Source organism: Bicyclus anynana, chromosome 4 (assembly GCF_947172395.1).
Source record: "Bicyclus anynana chromosome 4, ilBicAnyn1.1, whole genome shotgun sequence".
Classification (NCBI taxonomy): domain Eukaryota; kingdom Metazoa; phylum Arthropoda; class Insecta; order Lepidoptera; family Nymphalidae; genus Bicyclus; species Bicyclus anynana.
Window position 1 is genome coordinate 7,877,047 of NC_069086.1, and position 21,515 is coordinate 7,898,561.

General features: G+C 34.9%; 2 protein-coding genes across 4 annotated transcripts in view; both read left to right on the forward strand.

Annotated features, from left to right (window-relative positions):
* The window catches only part of LOC112053766 (multiple C2 and transmembrane domain-containing protein), a 58,261-nt gene that overhangs the window by 11,008 nt on the left and 25,738 nt on the right, over nucleotides 1-21,515 (forward strand). The window contains exon 1 of one of the 3 annotated variants that reach the window (XM_024093319.2): nucleotides 7,544-7,771. The exons of 1 other annotated variant lie outside the window; for it this stretch is intronic. Coding sequence is in view for 1 of the 2 variants with exons in the window: in XM_052881371.1 (XP_052737331.1) it covers nucleotides 8,132-8,448 (317 nt within the window). In the remaining variant the exon portion in view is untranslated. Of the gene's footprint in view, nucleotides 1-7,543; nucleotides 7,772-7,955; nucleotides 8,449-21,515 lie in introns of those variants that run through there. One more of the 3 variants, XM_052881371.1, reaches the window with a different exon arrangement.
* On the forward strand, nucleotides 550-5,717 carry LOC112053768 (neuronal membrane glycoprotein M6-a). The gene has a single exon (XM_024093322.2). The coding sequence runs from the start codon at nucleotides 675-677 to the stop codon at nucleotides 1,422-1,424; it is 750 nt and encodes a 249-aa protein (XP_023949090.1). The 5' UTR covers nucleotides 550-674; the 3' UTR covers nucleotides 1,425-5,717.

Here is a 21,515-nt window from a genome sequence, read left to right on the forward strand (position 1 = left end):
ATTTGGCATACGAAGAGATAAAACGTTGTTTCCTCTTTACTCTGAGACTTAACACACAGAGTATAGATTATACTACCAACCTAACAACATTGAGTCGTGTCACGAACACGAATAAAACACAGAATACTAATACTTATAACCAAAGAATATCTTATACGTGGGTCGACTGGACTTTGGACCCTAAAAGTTATTTTTAGGATCCAAATTTTTTGCTTATAAATAGGTTATATAGTAATTTTTAGTGGATGATTTAAAAAGCATTGGATTATGCTTCGACTACTATTCTATTATGCTTTTACTTTATTTTATAAATAATAAATTATCAAAGTTGCACAGGTATTATGTTAAGTACTTAACTTAGGACTGTGTTTTTTGCGTGACTGTGTGTTTTTTGTCTGCTACGTTTGCTAAGTGTCCCCAGAACCGTAGTCCGGTTTTTTTTAAAAAAAAATACCTTTTTTAAAACGACGATTTACGACCATAGATTTACGACCATAGATTTATAGACGACTGTTGTCGTCTATAAATCTATGGTCATGACAATGACATTTGTAGTAATTTGACATTTCGTTTTGACTCATTGGAAAGTTATTTTTCAAACAAAGTCGAAATTAAAGTTTTTCTTTAAAATTCTAATCATACGAAGTGAAATACAAAAGGAAAAATAATAAATAATGGGGGACGGTTGTCAAAGATGTCTTACGAGGGTGCCGCATGCCACCCTCATTGCAACTATTATGTGCTGTTTGGGCGTGGGGGTGTTTTGTGGAACAATGTACCGTGGATCTGCGCTTTCGATACTAATGTTTGATGAAGTTTTTCACTTCCGGCTGATTTGGATCGAGGCCCTCCAAATGATTTTCATCGTGGGAAGCGCTTGTATGGCGGCCCTAGGATTTATGTTGCTGTGCCTCGGGTGTCTCACTACAGGCGCCACAAGACAAAAGGTATACCGGGCTTGGAGAGCTCGTGTCGGCGGCCGCATATCGTGCGCAGTGTTCATGATCATCACATACATACTGACGTTCGTGTGGTTACTACTACTTTGCTTTTTAGTAATAACCACATTCCTTTTCACGATTTTCTGGAAGCTCTGTTCGAAACCGAAAAATATCGAACTGTCGACGTGCATTGATTTCACGCAATTCGATTTCATGTTCCCGTCGTCTGTGAGGCAAGAGGATTTGAGGATCTGCGAGGCTCACAAGATTAAGTTATTTTGTAAAGATTATGTGGAGAAAGCAGAGTTTATGTTTATCTTGGCTATGGTGTCTTGCTTGCTCGTAATACTGAGTTTGGTGCACTATTTGATGTGTCTGTCTGCTAACTATGCACATATCCGGGACCATGAGAAATTCCAGGAGTTGCAAGAGCTGCAGTACCTGACCAACCCCGACCTGCATGCTTCTAAAGACAGATTCTAGTATATGGCCCGCGCACCGTTGCTGCGCTCGCTTGAAGCCACTACCAAGATGTGACAAAGCAGCAAGGTGACTGCTTTTTAAAATGTCACATTTGTGTTCACAGATCAAAAATAAACATCAAAAGACTGAAATTTTGTGAATAATCTTAGATTGATTTATTGCATGAATTATATAAAATTATCGGTTGTTAAACCATTGACTGTACTATTACATCAAAATGAGTGTTTCAAATATGCCAGCCAACTTTTATATTTGTTTACTGAACAAAAATTAATTAAGTAAAATAATCTTTTGATTTTAAACTTATTTTGTGGTTGTTCATTATGAATATTATTGAAACGAGTACAAATCACGATAAAACAACGAAATTTTTAATGTCGACCACGATCCATGCTGGGTTGAAATATCAACATTAAAAATCTCGTCATTTTATAGTGGTATGTACCGGTTTAAATATTATTCATAATCACTCTTTTTCTTGTAATAGTATACAATTATCTATTTGATACATCCTTTTTTGGTATTTACATATCTAAACACATTATTTCAATGATTTGTCTATGTAATCCAACATTCCTTTATATTTAGTCGAGATTGTTAAACAATATTAAGTCCATCAGATGTTTTATTTACACTTTAAATTAGACTATTTGTACATGCTAAAGCATTGTGTTATATTTGTTTACACATTTTGGTCCAGTTCTTTTTGTTAGAGTATAAGTAGGTTAATGTCCTGATATGTTTGATCTAGATCTAGTTCCGTCATCATCCTTCCATTTGTGTTTTATGATAAGAAATTGTGAATTTTGTTGGCAGCTAGGCCCATGTTTTTGACCAAAACTTTTATTTATGTTGAATTTAAACTGAAAAATAATAATAACATTTAGACATTGTTATTTTATATTTTGGTAGCATTTATACAGTAGACGAAAATGTTTGAAGGAATTGGTAGACATATTACACTTTTATTAACATTGTAGGTATAAGGAATCAAAAATCAAATGAAGTGGAATGTCCTTATGTTGGTACAGTCACAGTCACAATATAGACATCTTAAATAATGATTTACAATTTTGATGATACCATGTACTGACTTTTGATCATTGTTTTTTTGATTGATTGATTGTTTTCACTATATTCTATTATATATATAGTGACATATACAAATATGGTACATATATGATAATTTGTATCAATTCCACTTAAAATATTGTATATTTGCAATCAAAATCTGAGCTCAAATTGAATATGAAGATAAGCTACTTTCTAACTTAGTGGCTTTAAAAAATTCAAGCTCATTTGACATGCTCATTGAGTTATCTATTAATAATGTTTTGTAACAATTTCAATGTATAAACATTGAATGACAATTTTACTAATTTAGTAGCTTTTAAAAAATATATGAAATTTTTGAAAGCTGCTGAATTTGCTTATAGTCCAACAGAAAAGTTTACATTTTTCCAGATGTACTTTTTTGTTAATTTTTTTTAGCTTGTGATTTGAAAATAACTTCTGATACTTTCAGGATATTAGTGACAGTAGTTTTTGATAGAAGTATATTTTTTTGATAAAACGTAAATGTTTTAAACGTAATTGTGATTCACAAATATTAATTGTTCAACGTTTAGTACAATAACTATAGATTAAGGGCAGCACAAAATATATGAAACATAGTTGTAAGTTTTTAATATTAGCTGTCAATTATGACAATTTATTACTTCTTTGATAATGTTGTAAAAGCAATCTTTTGATAAAAGTTTACACGCTTAGGTTTGGTTAGGCACATTGTATTGTATTAACAAATCATCCCACCTAAATTTTAATATTGAGACAGCTTTTTAAAAGTATAAAATTTAAGACAATTTTGGTGCATTCTTACTTTGTCAAAACAGTACTTGTTGATTGGTACATTTATGATGAATTTGTGAGTATGTAACACAAGGTCTGAATTTTAATTTTTTTTTTTATATAGGGAATTATTTAAGATACCCCAATCTTTGAAGCAGTAGTTACTAAGATTATGTAAAACTATGTCCACCTACTAGAACCCCCTCTTTTAAGCTTCCAAATATTAATTGTTGTTCTATTTTGGAGAATTTTTTGGATTCTGCCTAGAATTCTAGAAAAATATTATCTTTCAAATAATCTTTTCTAGCACTAAGTATTTAGAATATTGTTTACAATAAAATATGTATTAGCAGCAAAATTTTCGACATTTGTTTTTTTCATAGTCGGGTATAGTATGCACCAAATTTCTAGTCTGCTTTGAAATCGTAACACGTCGAATTGCGAAGCTATTATAACAAGCCTTGTTAACTGTGCAGCTAAACGCATTCTGTTCAGAACGGACTTGAAGTTAGTCGCATACTATAATCATGATAGGTATCTGCTAAAACATATCTTATGTAATGACACATCACAAAATGTTTAGAATTTGCATTTAAGATTTTTGTATCTATGTTTGTAATAAGATGAAAAATATTAGCATAGCTAAAGATTAATGGCAAAATAAATTATTTAAAATCATAACGTCGGGCGCGCAGTATAAAAATAATACGTAAATTAACAAGTAAAAGGGTAACATACCTACCTTACAATCTCTTACAAACAGCTTATCCAGCTACCATCATGCATATTTCTGCTGCAAAACATCATTACTGTATTGCGGTTCTCAGAGGTTTCTGTCGCGCCTTAAACCTTAGATCTAATCTTAGCCAATGGCGTAGCTACTAGACTCAGACCAATTATTGTATAGGACCTGCCTAGCTAGAGGTTACTTTTCTGTCAAAGTATATGATCAACGATCTAATGCGATTATAAAAACTGTCTCTATAGAATCAATTTTAAATAGTTGTAATCGTGTTCGTCATTTAAAGAGCTCCGTAAAAGTACCTTTTTGTGTAATTGAATTGTGTAAAAAACGGGCAAGAACTTCTAGTTTAGTATAAGATATATACCAAAAGTAAGCTCGTTTTCCTCAGAAAATGACAGACAATTTTGTTCGTGACTATGAGTGCGATACAGGTCCTTGTATAATTGGTCTGAGCTACTAGAGCTCTGGGAGCCCTCGAATCCTTACCAGAAAATCGCGATCGAACTGAACTTGTAAAACTTGATACCTGAGGACAAAGTAGCTTAGCATTTTGGAACGAAGTTCCTTATCGCGCGTTGTCAAAGGGGACTAGACGGAAAAAATTAAGACTTTTTACCCAACTGCGTAAGGAGGAGGGTAATGCTTTTGCTATAGTTGTAAGCCGTGACTTGAAGACAGCTGGTGAGCTCCAGGGTAGCGATGCGCTATAGCGATTTCGATAACGAACTGCGTTCCATCCGGGTGTCCCTCAACACTTTTCGAGATTTTTATGTATTTGTTATTTTTACTTTATAAAACCTTAACCAGATTAGATAGTAGTGGGGCCCCATTTTATTTAATTGCACCAGGGCCTTTAGTCACCTAGCTACGCCACTGATCTTTAGCTGGTGTTAAGTGACAATGCAATCATAAAAGGTGACTGACAGATAATAATTGCATCAACGCCGACTTAGGCTTTTTAAAAATCTATGTAATCTAAATGTAGCAGGATTCGACTCCTGGGTTTGATCGCCTGCAGGGCCGATTGAGGTTTTCTTAATTGGTCTAGGTCTGGCTGGTGGAAGGCGGCGGCCGTGGCTAGTTATCACCCTATCGGCAAAGACGTATCGCCAAGCAATTTAGCGTTCCGGTGCGATGTCGTGTAAAAACCGAAAGGGGTGGGGATTTTCATCCAACTCATAACAAGATAGCCCGCTTTCATCTTAGATTGCATCATCACTTACCATCAGGCGAGATCGTATTCAAGGACATGTAGAGAATGAAAAAATATGCGTGGTAGCACCCTGCAACGGGATGCTTTGTAATAGCATCTGGCTACCACTTAGCATCAGCTGGATTCAGTGGCATGCACTTCATAGATGCAAAAAAATGCACTGCCTACCTTAGAGACTCATCAGATTGACGGTGGAATTTTCTATTTTGTATGATTTGTACGTATAGTGCATACCCTAGTTAAAATCCTTGTGCACGCCACACATCAACTATGTAATATCAATGAAGAATCATATGCAATTAATAATCACTATGCCAGCATATTGTGTCTAATTCTGAATTCTGCGCGACCGAATTCTTTGTTACGGTTACTCTATCAATTAGTAATTAGGTACATATTTAGATAATATAATCTTGGTGTTATTACCTGCTAGTATTTTTTTAGCTACTATGTCTTAAGTTTTATAACAATAAAAAAGGTTAATTTATTTATGGTTTTATTTCTCGTCTAACTACGTATACTTAGGTGGCAAATATGAGAAAAACGTTAATTTTATATCTAAAATGTCAGCTAAGCACTAGTCGAAGCCCTTTGAGGGAGCAGAGCCTAAGTAGGTTACTCTCTTTCAAACGGATGCCGAAATATTCTTATAATTTTATTTGTTGACTAGCGGACGCCTGTGTGGAAATTGATGTTAAATTTCTACCACCATTTCACCCCCTTCTTATTGTTATTCTTACAAGTATATATACAGTTTTTAGTTACAAAAAATAACGGGCATGTAATGATCGTAAGATAGGTCGGTACATATACGTTTTTTTTTCATTTTGAATTATCCTATCAGAAATAGTTAATTTTCTGTGACACAACCTAAAAAGTGTGAACAAACTGCCCTAAAAATAAAAAATCAACCTATCGAGGTCTTACTTAGGTTACCTACATTAATGTACGTAAAACCTAGGTACTGCTAAATTAAAAGTAAGGTAAAATGCGTTTTTCTGTATAACTCTTGTAGGTCGACCTTTGTTAAATAAAGTCCTTGCCATCTGGCTCAAGGGTCAATCACAATTAGAGCTCATTAAATTGCAATGTGCAATGGCCAGTGACTTACGTATAGTATGCGCCAAACTTACAGTCCGTTCTGACATTCATTGCAAGTTGCAACATCTCAAACTGCGCTGGGATATTGTGTCTACGCAGTTAGACTCGTGTTCAGAGCAATCTCGTTTGTTGGCGTATACTGTACCTGACCAACATACTAAACGAACTACACTATTTTTCTAAGGAAGAGTTTTCGAGGTTCAAGTCCCAGAAGAGACGCCAGTTTTCCATTTGTGTCAAAAAAAATATGCAATGTGTCACTGTAAATATTATCTATCATTTACATCATCAATAGTAAATAACAGGATGATGAGGGTACCTATACATATATACTCAGAGGCACATTTATTCGCCCACTTTATTAAACTCGCGTCTTATTAATAAAGAGGGCGGATAATTGTGCCTCTGAGTATAGCAACTAGGTAAACCGTTAGTTGTTTTAAAATTTAATGGGAACAGTGCACCTATTTAGATATTTTTTTGGAATAACTAGAGGTCCCCGATGAATGAGGTCACCCGTGGGCTTTTTACTAACGATCTAAGGGACAGACTGAAACACTCAGGCCAAAACACCCTTCCAGAACGGCCCTCTATACCAAGGTCCGATTCTCAGAGGAGACGCCCTTAGAGAGTCGTTCCGCCCATCTCTTTTGCTTCTGCCATTGGGCCCCATCAGGCGTTGCTTCTGCGCTCGCTAAGTGACGCCGCTGAGGTACCATTATGGAGTCTACGGCACTACTAATACGTATGTATTCTGCATTCGGTACACAGTCAGAAAAAAAACTACCTACAATATCACATTTCTTAATTATGAATTGATACGAAAGATGGCGTTGTATACTGCGATTAGGTGATACGCTTAATTATGATTTGCGTACCCTACAAAAAATAAACAGTTAACCCAGACTCTACCCCATAAACATACAAACAGTTTATATAATAATTGAAGAAGAGTGTTTAAACACTTGCCTGCATATTCACGTAGTTACCGTTATTACAAACAAAATTATACAAATGGGCCAAATGCTTAGAGACACATACTAAAATACACAAATAAAACCTGTACATGCGTTCACAACCGTGATACAGATTATCAAGGAAATACCAATATATACACAACGGTGACGATCAATTTGTAAATAATTAATTATGCGACTACATTAGTGTAAGTCCACTTGTGTGTCACCAGCGTCGCAAATGGCGAAGCGCGGTGAGAATATCACTTTACTTTTGTGTTATTATAAAATATTTGTTTTCGTGTTTTCTTTTGTTACTCATATACATAAACATTTGAGTAGTGGTGACGTATGAATATGAAGTCGTGGTACAAAAAAATATGATGCTAAGAACCGCGAGGTGGATTTTCCTCGGTCGTACAGCCTGTTCTCGGTAACTCAGTCATTTGTGCACCTCGGCAACGATCGCGTCCACCTTACAGAGGTACGTACGCTCCATTGGATTCGATATATAATCGATTTTTAATGATTTTTCCCATAAATTATCAATTAAACTATCATCATTATGCAATTTATTAATGATCAAACTCATTTTCTAGTCGATTAGATCGCTAAACTTTTGAATATCTAACTGTTTACTTTATTGATGGTTTCGTTGTTGTGGTGTATTGTTTCTTGAAAAAAATAGTGGTTCGAATATTTATTAAAAGAATTCATAATACCAAGTGTATTATATTTTTTAAATAACCTGTTTAGGTACGCGGCAGTTAATAATTAAAGTGCGATACTTGTTTACAATTTTACTACCTCTTTTATATCTATCTAATTCATGTGAAGTGTTATAATGTCCTTCAGAAGGAAATGGTCATTCAGGACAAAAGTGCATGTCGAATCACATCTCGAAGACGCGGTAGAGTGTATTGTCGATTGTAAACAAAACGAGGAAGTCAATGTCGTAAATTTATCGGCGACCTTACAAAATAATCCGAAGTCGAGTGATGAAATTATACTTAGCGGAAGTATCGACGTGGATACTGTGTCGCAAGTCGAAATAACAGATTATTTGGAAAAAAGTTCTATTGAATTGGAAGCCAATGATGAAACTTCTTCGGAAGTTGACACCGGTGCCTGTGATCTGTCCATACTGGCAGAGCACACCGAGTGAGTAAATCACGATATCGTTCTTATTAAATAAATTTTCGTTTTCTTACAAAATATGATAATTTAATTAATTAATTCTAGAACGTTGTTCCTGTTGTGTTCTGTTAAATAATGTTAACCAACTCCATCTAGTGGCAGAGTTGACGTGAGACGTGAATGTTATAAATCTAACGTACTATGAAATTACAAAATATTATTACTTTAGTAATTACTTGTACCTATATATAAATGTAAGCCATGCTGTCTTATTTTTTATTCAAATTGTATCCAAGATGAATAATTTATCGCTAAGTGGGTAAGTTTATACCTACATCTTTTTATATATAATATTTAACTATAAAAAATAGCAATTAAGTATAATTTTCATCCTTGGTCGCATTTTTTCGGAGCCAATTGCAGGGTTTGATACGTTGTTTTGAATGCTTATTGTCAAGGTATTTGACCTACGTCGAACCTGATATTAATTGGCAGGTATCCCTAAATCCATTTTATCTCAAAAATTAATGTTAGTTAACTATAAAAGGGTTCGAAGGTTAGTGGCTTATGATTGGCCGCCATAAACTTAATATTCTGATACACATTTGCCATTTATGTCATTATTACCTACTATGGTTGAGGTGTCATTCGATTCGAATTGTATGTATAAGTTTTAGAAAAAATTTAAGTTCCGGTCGAAAAAATTGCAAAAGTTATAAACAATTAACTAAAAATAAGAACGGGATTTGGTTTTTTTACTTATATTATCTCAAAACCTATTTAAGATATTTCCAATTTGACAAAAGATTCAGAAAGAAGAGGAAAATAATAAAAGGAACGATAAAAATAAAAAGTAAAAAAAAATATTTGGCCAGACTTATAAAGGTTACAGTTTTTGTTAGCAAATTTTCCTCTTCTTTTTTAATCTTGGCACATGTGAACCAGAGTATAAAGTAAACGCAATGACAATTCCTACAATAGCGGATTCTGTACGAGTATTAGGTATGCAGAGTTAGATAGGTAATAAAACGACATAGGCAATATAAAATCCTTGTAAGGACTGAACAAAGGGAATTTCCGCACTGGTAAACGTAATCTCGCTCTTTGCTTGCGCAATGCCATCTATATTAACATTTCAAATAGATTACTTATATACTGGCAGATGTTTCCGACTTGTCCGAGTATTCTTCGGACCATTTATATTCCATTTTCCTATCTCTGATACCAACACAACAAAACCTATCATAAGTAGCAGGGACGTAGCTACCACCGTATCAGCCGTATCAATGATACGGGGCTCCCGGAACACAGGGGCCCCTTTAGTGTGAAAGCAAAAATTAATAAAATTCAATCCACAGTCTCTCTTAATCTGAAGCTTCCCGGAGAAAAAACATTAAAAACTGCTAAAGAGATTTTCGGCATTTGCCGCACATCTATTGCCCCCCCCCCCCCCCCCCTAAATCTTGATATAGGGCCCCAAAGGCAAGCTACGCCACTGATAGGTAGCGTACTCAATACTCATTCACTCATTTTATCCTGTCCAAGAATTTACTTATCGATATTTTTTTATATTCCTTGTGTTTAATTAAAAAAAAATATGTAGAGCATAAATCTGCTCTCAAAAACTGCATGAAAATCTGCCCATCTGTGTAAGAGATGCTTCAACAAATTTTAGAACGATAGCAATCAAATTTTGTTGCTACAAGATTTTAATACGTATGTTTAATGTAAATTACTTATGTGTCTAACTAACAATAAAAAATAAATACCCAGCTGCAACGCAGTTACGTAGCCATGAGCTTTAATTGTTAAGTTTCCACTTAGTCTGTTAATATATTAGACAAATAAAAACTGGAATAGTATTTACAAATCAGTTATTTCATTAATAGTCAAGCTTAACAAACAAGTAAACAAACGAAAAAACCAATCATAATTTTTCAAAAAAATACTTTAAAACTCAAGCTCTATGGCCAACGATCTTAGCTTGTCTCCGTTAGGGACAAATTAAACATGATTTAAAAAAATGTAGATTATGTGTCTAACTAACAATAAAAATAAATACCAGCTGCAGCGCAGTTACGTAGCCATGAGCATTAATTGTTAAGTGTTCCCACTTAGACTGGTAATAAATTAGACAAATAAAAACTGGAATAGTATTTACAGATCAGTTATTTCATTAATAGTCAGTATCATAAGTTTAAACAGAAAATGAACATTATTTTGTATAATAATTAGCCGACGCACTGCTGTTTCACCAGCGATTTATCAGTTTCCAAAATTTGGGGACAAAATACAGCCTTTACTCACAAATAACTTAGCTTTCTAGTGGTAAAAGAATTTTCAAAATCAGTTCAGTAGATCCCGAGATCCCTACAATTTAACAAACGTGACCTCTTTAATTTTTGTCTGTCTGTCTGTTTCGGCTAATCTCTGAAACAGTTTTGACGGCCGACTTTCACTAGCAGTTAGCTGATGTGATAAGGAGTAACTAACTTCAGGCTACTTTTATTTTACAAAAAAAATAGGGTTCCCCAAAATTTTTCAATTGGTTTGGTGAAAAATATTCGATTCACATGGGAACTGGAACTACGTGGGGCGTACTGTTGTACTACTGTTGTAATCACGGATATCGGTTTCTTTAAATCCAGAGATTACATACAAACATTATCTCTTTAAAATATTAGTATATTAGATACTATATCATTAATCTGTGCTATTAATAAAAAATAAAGTTTTAAAACTATAACCCGACTACGTAAAATGGGGTTTAAAAAGAACGAAACAAGAAAATATTTCAGATTGAAATAGAGAAATGCATAGGAACAAAAATGTTCATGGTGAGCCACGGTCATACATACATACATCCATACATCCATAGACTGCCAAAATCATTACCCTTCTTTTTGGCTTCGCCGTAGTCGGGTAAAAAGGAACAAAGAAAATCAGCCCGGTGGCAAATTTCTAGTGTCACCTACCCGCTTGCTTCGAAGAGCAAGTTGAGCTATGAAATATCCCGATAATTATCATTTACTACTCTTACTATAGTCAAACACTATCAGCCCCTGTAGCCAAGTGGCACGACGATTCTCTTTCTACGATCGCAAACGCTACGAAAACTAGAAAAAATGTATGGGAATGACATAAGCTATCGACAGGTCACGTGATCAAGATCTGTCATTCCCATACATTGTTCTAGTTTTCGAAGCGTTTGCGATCGCAGAAAGATTATCGTCGTGCCACTTGGCTACAGGGACATTAATATTATTTTTTTTGCTATTTACCCATCAATAATATTAATTTGAAGGTTAATGTTGGACAAGAAAATAACAATATTTATAATTCTCAAATAAGCAGATACCTTCGCCTTATTTACTACCTCCAAGACAGTAAATACAGGAAAACTGTGTTTTAAAGTTCCTATCTGTTTAAAATTCGATTTAAATTAGGTAGGTCGATAGAGATACAGGTTCCTAATTCATACAAACACTATAGTTGATAAAAACCTGTATTGCCATTGACTGGTTTAGAGGCCATTAGTAAGAGAAACAAAAATTTGCCCAAGTGCAAGTCGGCCTCGCGCGAAGAGGATTCCGCGCTTCTAACTCTGAGAAAAAAAAAATTCAGTACTGCAAACTGCAGAAGGTTGCTGTAATTTATTTTCAACATAAAAAACGTGATTTTGACACAGACAAATAACAAATCAAATGATCATTAATGTTATGTCGTTTAAATGTCTTTTTCTTTTTGAGAAACACAACCATGAAATTTGCTTTTGTTTGATTAACTTATGACAATGTAACTAACAACAATGTAAACCAAGAAATACCTTTTATTGCAGTCAAGTCAGTTAGCAGGCAAAAAAAATCCATTATGACATTTTAATTATCATCATTTGTTAAGTAGGTAATGGAAAACTCCTTTGTTTATGACTTAATTTAGTTAATGGGAGTTACATACGAATGTAGATATTGCTTGCGGCTTATAACCATATTCTTGATTAATCAATACTAATATTATAAAGTTGAGCCGTGATAGCCCATTGGATATGACCTCTGCCTCCGATTCCGGAGGGCGTGGGTTCGAATCCGGTCCGGGGCACGCACCTCCAACTTTTCAGTTGTGTGCATTTTAAGAAATTAAATATCACGTGTCTCAAACGGTGAAGGAAAAACATCGTGAGGAAACCCGCACACCGGAGAATTTTTTTAATTCTCTGCGTGTGTCAAATCTGTCAATCCGCATTGGGCCAGCGTGGTGGACTAATGGCCTAACCCCTCTCATTCTGAGAGGAAACTCGAGCTCAGCAGTGAGCCAAATATGGGTTGATGATGATGATTATAAAGTTTGTGAGGTTGTAGGGGTAATCTTTGGATCTACAGAACCAGTTTTGAAAATTCTTTCACCAATAAAAGCCACGCCAATATTTGCGAGTGCAATTTATCCCCGTATTCCTATGGGAACTGAAACTACGCGGGAAAAGCCGCGGCGCATCATTTACCTCCTTACAATATTGGTATTGTACATAATATGTTTTCTGTGGTTTAGATATACCACTTACTATCAGGTGGGCTATCTACATGGCCCGTCAATTATCATTACTATAAATAAGAAATATCTTAACGATGGAATTCATTTTCGTACAATATGCCATAAGCTTGAACAAAATAAAAAATATATCATAAACAATAATAATTGTTACATTAATATACGAATATAATAATATACTTAAACAATACACATCACTATCTAGCCCCAAAGTAAGCATACAGAGTAGCTTGTGTTATGGGTGCTAAGATAGTTGATATTATAATATTAATATACAATTATATACTACATACAAATACTTATATAATGTATAAATACACACAGACACTGGAAAACACTCATGCTCATCACACAAATATTTTCCAGTTGTGGGAATCGAACCCACGGCCATGGATGCAGAAAGCAGGGTCACTACCCACTGCGCCACGCGGCCGTCATTATCTCGTACCTATCTGCCGTTATTTCAAGGGCGCAATGAATGGAAACTTAACAAAAAAAATGTTATTCTAATCTAACAACATTGTGTTAAAGTTACTGCTAACTTACTAACGGGCATTTTTCTTGCTCTTCCTATTGTGAAAATACCTACGGGCAATAATATTAAATACTGTTAGATGTGTTACCAGCGCATGAAAAATGAGGCGCTTAAAAGGTGAGATTTATAGTCAACTCAATGTTAGTTGTGGTCAACAAGGTACGTTATTTAAACAAATAATACCTAAATATCGTCTACAATGTCGAGTTGTGTGTTCAGGAAGTGTAATAACTATTTAATCATAAATATAAAATGGAATTAAAGACAAAATTGTGCATGTGTGCGCTCAGTATTGTAGTACATTATTTGGATCATCTTTTGCGGTGATTTTGTAGTGACGTAACCGATCTACAGATTATAATTATCATTGCCTACCGGAATGATATCGGTTAGGCTAATAGTCCACTACACTAGCCCAATGCGGTTCGGCAGACTTCACACACGTATTGTCATGTATGCAGGTTCCTCACGATACGTATACGTATTTCCTCTGGCGCCTCCATTGATTGAATTTTGTCTATGTACCTCTTCACGAAGTTATCTCGTCCGTCTCATATTAACGCCACTAACTAGGCCTGCCCTGTAGTGGGCCGTTAAAATAGGCTGTTGATGATTTTTTTTTAATCAGTACAAGTTAGCCTTTGACTGCATTCACCTAATGGTAATAAGTGATGATGCAAATTAAGATAGAAGCGGGCTAACTTTTTAGGTGTAGGGTGAAAATCCACACCCCTTTCGGTTTCTACACGACATCGTACCGGGATGCTAAATAATCGCTTGGTAGTATTTGCCGGTAGAGTGGTAACTAGCCACGGCCGAATCCTACCAGCCAGACCTGCAGGCTGATTATGTATCTCGACGTATCACTTCTAACTGTGTTTAAATCGCTTAAACTGACTATCGATACGTAAAAACAGGCCTAAAACTTGAATAAATCCCTACGAGTGACCGTGACAGAGAACGATCCGAGATGACGTCATTTGGGTGGAAGATCTATGTTACATGATCGCAAAAACGAAAAATCGCTGCCATTTGTTGTCGTGACTGTGATTTTAAAGCATTCACCGAGTTACATAATGGCCCTGCTGGACCAATTGAGAAAACCTCGGCCCAGCCGGAGATCGAAACCCAGAACCTCCGTCTTGTAAATCCATCGCGCATACCTCTGCGCCAAGGAGGCCGTCAAAATGATGACTGTTTATAAGTTATTGTAGTTTTAAAGATGAAAACAAGAGGTAATTTCAGTAATACAGTGTGTCAAGTCTTTCACAAGCCCCCGTCCTCTACACGATGACCCATCGTAGTGAACTATCGTTTTCTTCTAGTTCCAGCATATCATATACATAGAATAAATTCCTAGCGAGTGCATTTAGCAAGGTGATATTTGTAGGCAATACTTTTCCATTTACGTCTATATCCAAGTCCACTTAAGGCCATTTGCTTGTTCCTGCAACTATTAGTACGTAAAAAAACAATCCTAATTCGTTATAAAAGAAGGTTACGGGTAATAGGTACCTACTACTCAGACCAATATCTTGAAACTTTTCATTATACCGTAGGTACAATAGTAAATTGTTGTAAAATTACATTTTATGAGTAAGTAGGAATAGATAACTAGATATATGAAGTATTTTTTATGCCCGAGATTTAGCGAGGAATTCAATAGAAACCTAGAATAGAGCTTTACGCCGTGTGTTGTACTCTACGTTTTACAATTGCAAGGAAAACATTATTTCATCTCTTATAAGATCATTTCATATTATTTTCACTGTGCGAATCAGAAATGAGGTGCCGATATGTTTCGTAGGCGTCAAGGGAGATCAAAACGACGATTCGATAAATAGTTAAATACACACGCAATTTCTTTTCTTATTTTCTTTCTTTCCTTTCCTTTCTTTTCTTTTCTTTCTTTTCTTTCTTTTCTTTCTTTTCTTTCTTTTCTTTCTTTTCTTTCTTTTCTTTCTTTTCTTTCTTTTCTTTCTTTTCTTTCTTTTCTTTCTTTTCTTTCTTTTCTTTCTTTTCTCACTTTTCTTTCTTTTCTTTCTGTTCTTTCTTTTCGTTCCTTTCGTTCTTTTCTTTCTTTATAATATATTGATAAATAGGTACATACGCTTTAAAAATATATTCTTAATAAATAAGACGTTTTGTTTCTCCGTTATTGTACAATATATAAAAAACTAACAACGGACTTCCTAATTTACAATTTTGGTCTGTGTCGCACGTAACCAACCTAGTTGTTTGAATATTTTGAATTTGACATTATATGCGTCCAGCTGAGGTCATAGAGGTGTCTCGTAATGAATATGATTGTAGTAGTGAAAAGTCATTACCTATTCACTTTAGTGTTATAAATATTATTCAAATAAGTATATTCAACATTCAATGCACTTAGACCATAAATACAACACGGTCTGCAGTTATGTTCTTTTACATCCATGTACAATTACATATTCGAATCCAGTCCGGGGCATGCACCTCCAACTTTTCAGTTGTGTGCATTTTAAGAAATTAAATATCACGTGTCTCAAACGGTGAAGGAAAACATCGTGAGAAAACCTGCATACCAGAGAATTTTCTTAATTCTCTGCGCGTGTGAAGTCTGCCAATCCGCATTGGGCCAGAGTGGTGGACTATTGGCCTAACCTTTCTAATTCTGAGAGGAGACTCGAACTCAGCAGTGAGCCGAATATGGGTTGATAGATACATCCATGTGCAATGACATTAGTTCAGTCGGCTAATTCACTAACTATGTTAGTAACCATAATATTTTGATAGTAGACATATAAACCAACTAGAATATTAGAAACTCTCAAGTAACGTAATTTTGTATTCACTATTTAATGCTAACTGATAAAAATTGAGATGTCATGAAAAAATGTCATGCGGTGCCTACTGACAACCTTTCGTGGCTATCATAGAGTAGCCAGATGACATTTATGATAATAAGTAGGTATATAAAAATATAATAATAATGGCAGTCTGACAAAGTTATAATCATTGTGGCAGGGCGTTTTCCGTCCAAACCTACCAGAGTTCGGTACATCCAATAACAAATGTGCTTCCGGAAATCTTGATTTTTTTTAATATCTTTTCAAATGATTCAACAAAACTCATGTTTTTTTTTTTAATTTATAAAGAAAACCCGACAATCAACCTTATATCAGAAGCATCGAAGTCTGGAAAATGGCTTGGAAGGAAGACACATTGGCTACTTTGTTAGACTCAATTAGATATTGTATTTGATACTTTGTGTAGCTATTAATACACAAAGATAGGGCAGTATGACAATAATCTATACTTAATATTATAAAGCTGAAGAGTTTGTTTGTTTGATTGAACACGCTAATCTCAGGAACTACTGGTCCGATTTGAAAAATTCCTTCAGTGTTAGATAGCCCATTTATCGAGGAAGGCTATAGGCTATATATTATCCCCACATCCCTACGGGAACGGGAACCACGCGGGTGAAACAGCGCGGCGTCCGCTAGTAAATAGAAAAGCGAGACCCGGAATACTAAAACACTGAATTTTTAGATTAATTCTTATTGATACAAAGTTTTACTCGATTACTTTTTTTTTATTAATTTATTTTATTGATAACAACTATTGAACATATCTATACTCTCGCAAAGCTGTACATGCAGCTTATTGGCGAGTACAGGCAGTTTGTTGGCGAGATAAATAAGCCGTTGATCGTTTTTTGTTACGTGCACTTGAATGCGGTAAAAAGCGATGACCGGAGAGTAAGGCCAGGCTCTGAGAGACAGTATCCGTAAATCGTATTGGAGGTCATGACAGCGGACTGTCGGTGCATGATAATGTTGAATATTGAACCTTGAAAGCGATTTTATACCTTAGAGAAATCTTGATGATTCTAAAAAGCGATTACGTAACCACCTACACATTATAACTACTTATTAATACAACTTGATAGAGGCTCGTATATATATAGTTCGCAGTCATTGTAACTAAAGTTATAGGTAATTAGGAGTTTTTATGCCATTTATACAGGCTGTCTCGTAATCTATACTAATATTATAAAGCTGAAGTTTGTCTGTTTGTTTGAACGCGCTAATCTCAGGAACTACTGGTCCGATTTCAAAAATTCTTTCAGTATTAGATAGCCCATTTATCGATGAAGGCTAAAGGCTATTTTATCTCCTTATTCCTACAGAAACGGGAAACGCCGCTTGATTTTACCACGCGGGTGAAATCACGCGGAGTCTACGAGTTAATGGATAAAACGCAAATGGCATATATTCCTCCTTCAAAATTTAAACGATCTGTAAATTCACATGGTTATATTAATTACAATTTCTTTTACTTCCTATGTAAAGCTGATCCAATGGCCTTAGCACCTTAACAAATAATATATTGTAAATACCTACTGCCTTGTTGGTCTAGTAAGTAGCTTATGTGGCTCAGGATAGTAAGGTCATAGGTCGGGCTGTGAAGTAGTGAGTTATTTTTAACAATTCGAATTTATGTTTTTTTCACCATTCAATTTACAGTAAAAAATTTCATTTCGGAGTTAGGCAGTTACAGATATACACCACTCTACCATGGAGAACATGTTAAGGCCGATTATTATTATCCTTGACTCTGTGGAATTTTCATGCGGTTTTCACCAATGGATAGAGTGACTCATGAGGAAAGTTTAGGTGTCAAGCAGTCAAGGCTTTATGTCGATAATCTGGTTGAAATACGACGTTATTGGGGATGATGACTACGTTTGAATATGTTGATTTTTATAATACATTCGGATCTGTCATCATCCCTATTGTTGAACGTGTGAGCAATAGGAATTCTCATCGAAAATGCACCCTAATCCTTTCGAGATATACATATATTATGTACACAGGGTATTCGAGAGTATTTCCTATAACTTCAAGGTGATGACAAGTCCAATTTTTGGGAGCCAAACTGCGTAACAATTTTTTTTTAAACTAAAAGAATTTTTTATGTTTTCATACAAAGTAATTCCAATCATTCCTGTCCCTGTTATACACGCCTTTATTTATCCTTGCATTTTGAAATACGTAATCGTAGTGGTAAGACTTTCGATATCGACGAGATATTCCAACTGGCACTCCACACTTCACTATTAAGCTACTTCATGATATTTATCACTAAATAAGTTTGGCAAGGTCATAATATATGCGAAAGGACACAATTTAAGATCTATTTGCAAAAAAAATATATTTTACTCCGAAACTATTTATTTTAGAACACATGTTAGACATATTTAATTAATTTTCCTTAAATAATATAACCCTAGAGTTATGGGAAGTACTCCTGAGCATCCTGTATAAGTGGTATATTCTGTTTTTATAGAAGGTTTTCCCGCGGGCGAAGTCGCGGACATCTGCTAGTCTCGTCTAAATTGTAGATATATCTTCCTACGCGAAACGTACGATGCGGAAAAAAGCTTTAATAAATGTCACTTCATTCCGTAAAGAATAAAATTTACATACCCAACCAGACTTCGACATCAAAGTAATAAATTATAATTATAGTGTTTCGGTTTCCTTGTCATCTATGTAATATTTCTATAATCTTTGAATGATTTCATATTGTATTAACGTCGTCAAATTATTATAGTAACCAGTTTTTATTCTACATATTCGCGCTTCTTTTATGGTATGGCTTATGGTAGGTATGATTCTTGTGTGGTATTACAATTTAATAAGATAAACCTGTTCTTTCTACATCTCGTTACTATGTACGTAAACTAATTTGATTAGGTGTATCTCTCATTTACGTTTTATTCATTAAATTACGGAACATCCTGTTTAAAGGTCTTTATACAAAACTTGACCGTATGATCCTAGGATTTTTGCTAAGCTAAGCATCGATCGTAAATCGTTAGATGGGCCCCGAAACGTCGTGGAATTGTCATTGGTTTCGCTTACGAATTACTTACGAATGAAAAGTAACAACTTTCTCATTATTCGCGTTGCGTTTTTACACTTCCAAAATGATCACGAAGGCATAATTATGGGACTATACAAGAAAAAAAAGTTTAAAATATTTTTTTTAAGTCACAGAATGTGTTTGTTGCACACTAACGGCCAGTTTCTTCTTCGCAAGTAACAGTCAAGGTAACGTCATAAATCAAAAGTGACGGTCTTATTCTCTGAAAAATAAAGTCTTCTTTACTACTTACTACTTTTACTGTTACTTCAGCCTTACATGAAAAACTGGCTGTAAGTCAAGATGTGCGTGCACGTCTTCGAGTAATGACATAAAATTGTGCGTTCTTTAATATGGAGGCCCATCTAACGATTTATATCGATGAAGCTAAGTAAGTCAGTGAGTCAGGATTTTCTGTTGTATAAATAAAAAATAAAATTCATAAAGCAGAGTTCTTATAAATAAATCTGTTAATTAACCTTCCATCTTCAATTTAGATGATAGACTAAAACAAGTTTGCCGCAAGTTTTATAAACAAAAATACCGTTATGATTTTCGTGTTCGTTCCTCAGTAGTTCAGTACCTAGTTAACATTGGTTCTCAGTAGTACCACACTTGTTTCTAAAAGGTTACACACCTACTTTGTGTTTGCAAAATAACAGTGGAATTTTTTTAGTTTGTATGTATCAGTACGTCTAATAATTTTTTGTTGAATTTTTTGTATTTTTTTTTATATATTTTACTACTCAATGCTTACTGGTTAAGCACTCTGCTTGATTGTTTTAAGAAACCGTGCCTTTTTTATATTATTCATCATAAATTCAATCTTGTAGGACTACCTCATTGAATTAAGATCAGTTAAAATAATTACAAGATTAATAACCCAAAAAACTGAGATAGCGTTACCGATATCTTGTTAATAAAGCTAATTATTTTTGGCCTTTCCTTATCTAATGTATCTAGATACACATAGAGCTAAAGACCTAGCCTTGCATATATGCAAAATTTGATGTAGTTAGACTTTTCCGAGATGTAAGAAATATTTTATACATTTATACATACACTAGCCGCCACCCTGCAGCTTCACTTGCGTAGTTCTACAACATAGCCTACGACATTAGCAAATAACGTAGCTTTTTAGTGGTGAAAGAATTGTTAACATCGGTTCAGTAGATCCAGAGATTACCCCCTACAACACCACAAACTTTACCTTTTAATATTAGTATAGATATCTAAGTCCATTTGGATTTAGTAAATTTCAGTTTCACCCAATCATTCTTATATGCATATGTAATCTATCTGCATAATATTTTAGCCAGAATTAGAGGCAGAATAGCCTTAATTTAAATTCAATTTTAATGTGGTTATTTACGATAGCATCACCCAGGGTCGAGTGGAAATGCTCTACGTTTACTTCACAGATCTAAGACCTCTTACCGTGTTAACTCTGTACTCTTTTCCCGTACTGTACTTTACCGTTACCGTGCAATATTATAACCGTCGCCTTATAACAAGTTACAAAAGGTCTCTATCCCGTTGGGCACTCTAAGCCTTTAAGCAAATGCCCATCAATAAATATAGCCCAGGCCCCCAAGTAATGGGGGCCCTTCTAGGTACGGTCAGTTCACCAATCCAATAAACCAATATTTATTTACCAACGAGAACTAGGTATATACTAGATGACCCGGCAAACGTTCTGCCATAGAATATTTCATAGAATTAAAAATCACATGTCTCAAACGGTGAAGGAAAAACATCGTGAGGAAAACTGCATACCAGAGAATTTTCTTGATTCTCTGCGTGTGTGAAGTCTGCTCATCCGCATTGGACCAGCGTGGTGGACTATTGGCCTAACCCCTCTCATTCTGAGAGGAGACTCGATCTCAGCAGTGAGCCGCATATGGGTTGAAACCTACTAAATATAAAAAAAATCATTAAAATCAATTGAGCCCTTTCGAAGGAGGGCACTCTCTCTTTCGAGGCCCCTCGAGTGTTTTGTTTATTAAAAGTAGGTAGGTATTTGAAAAACCAAACGTTCTGGCAAAGTCATAGCACCATTTAGTTAGAGCCTCTACTAAAATTAATGAGGGCCCTGACA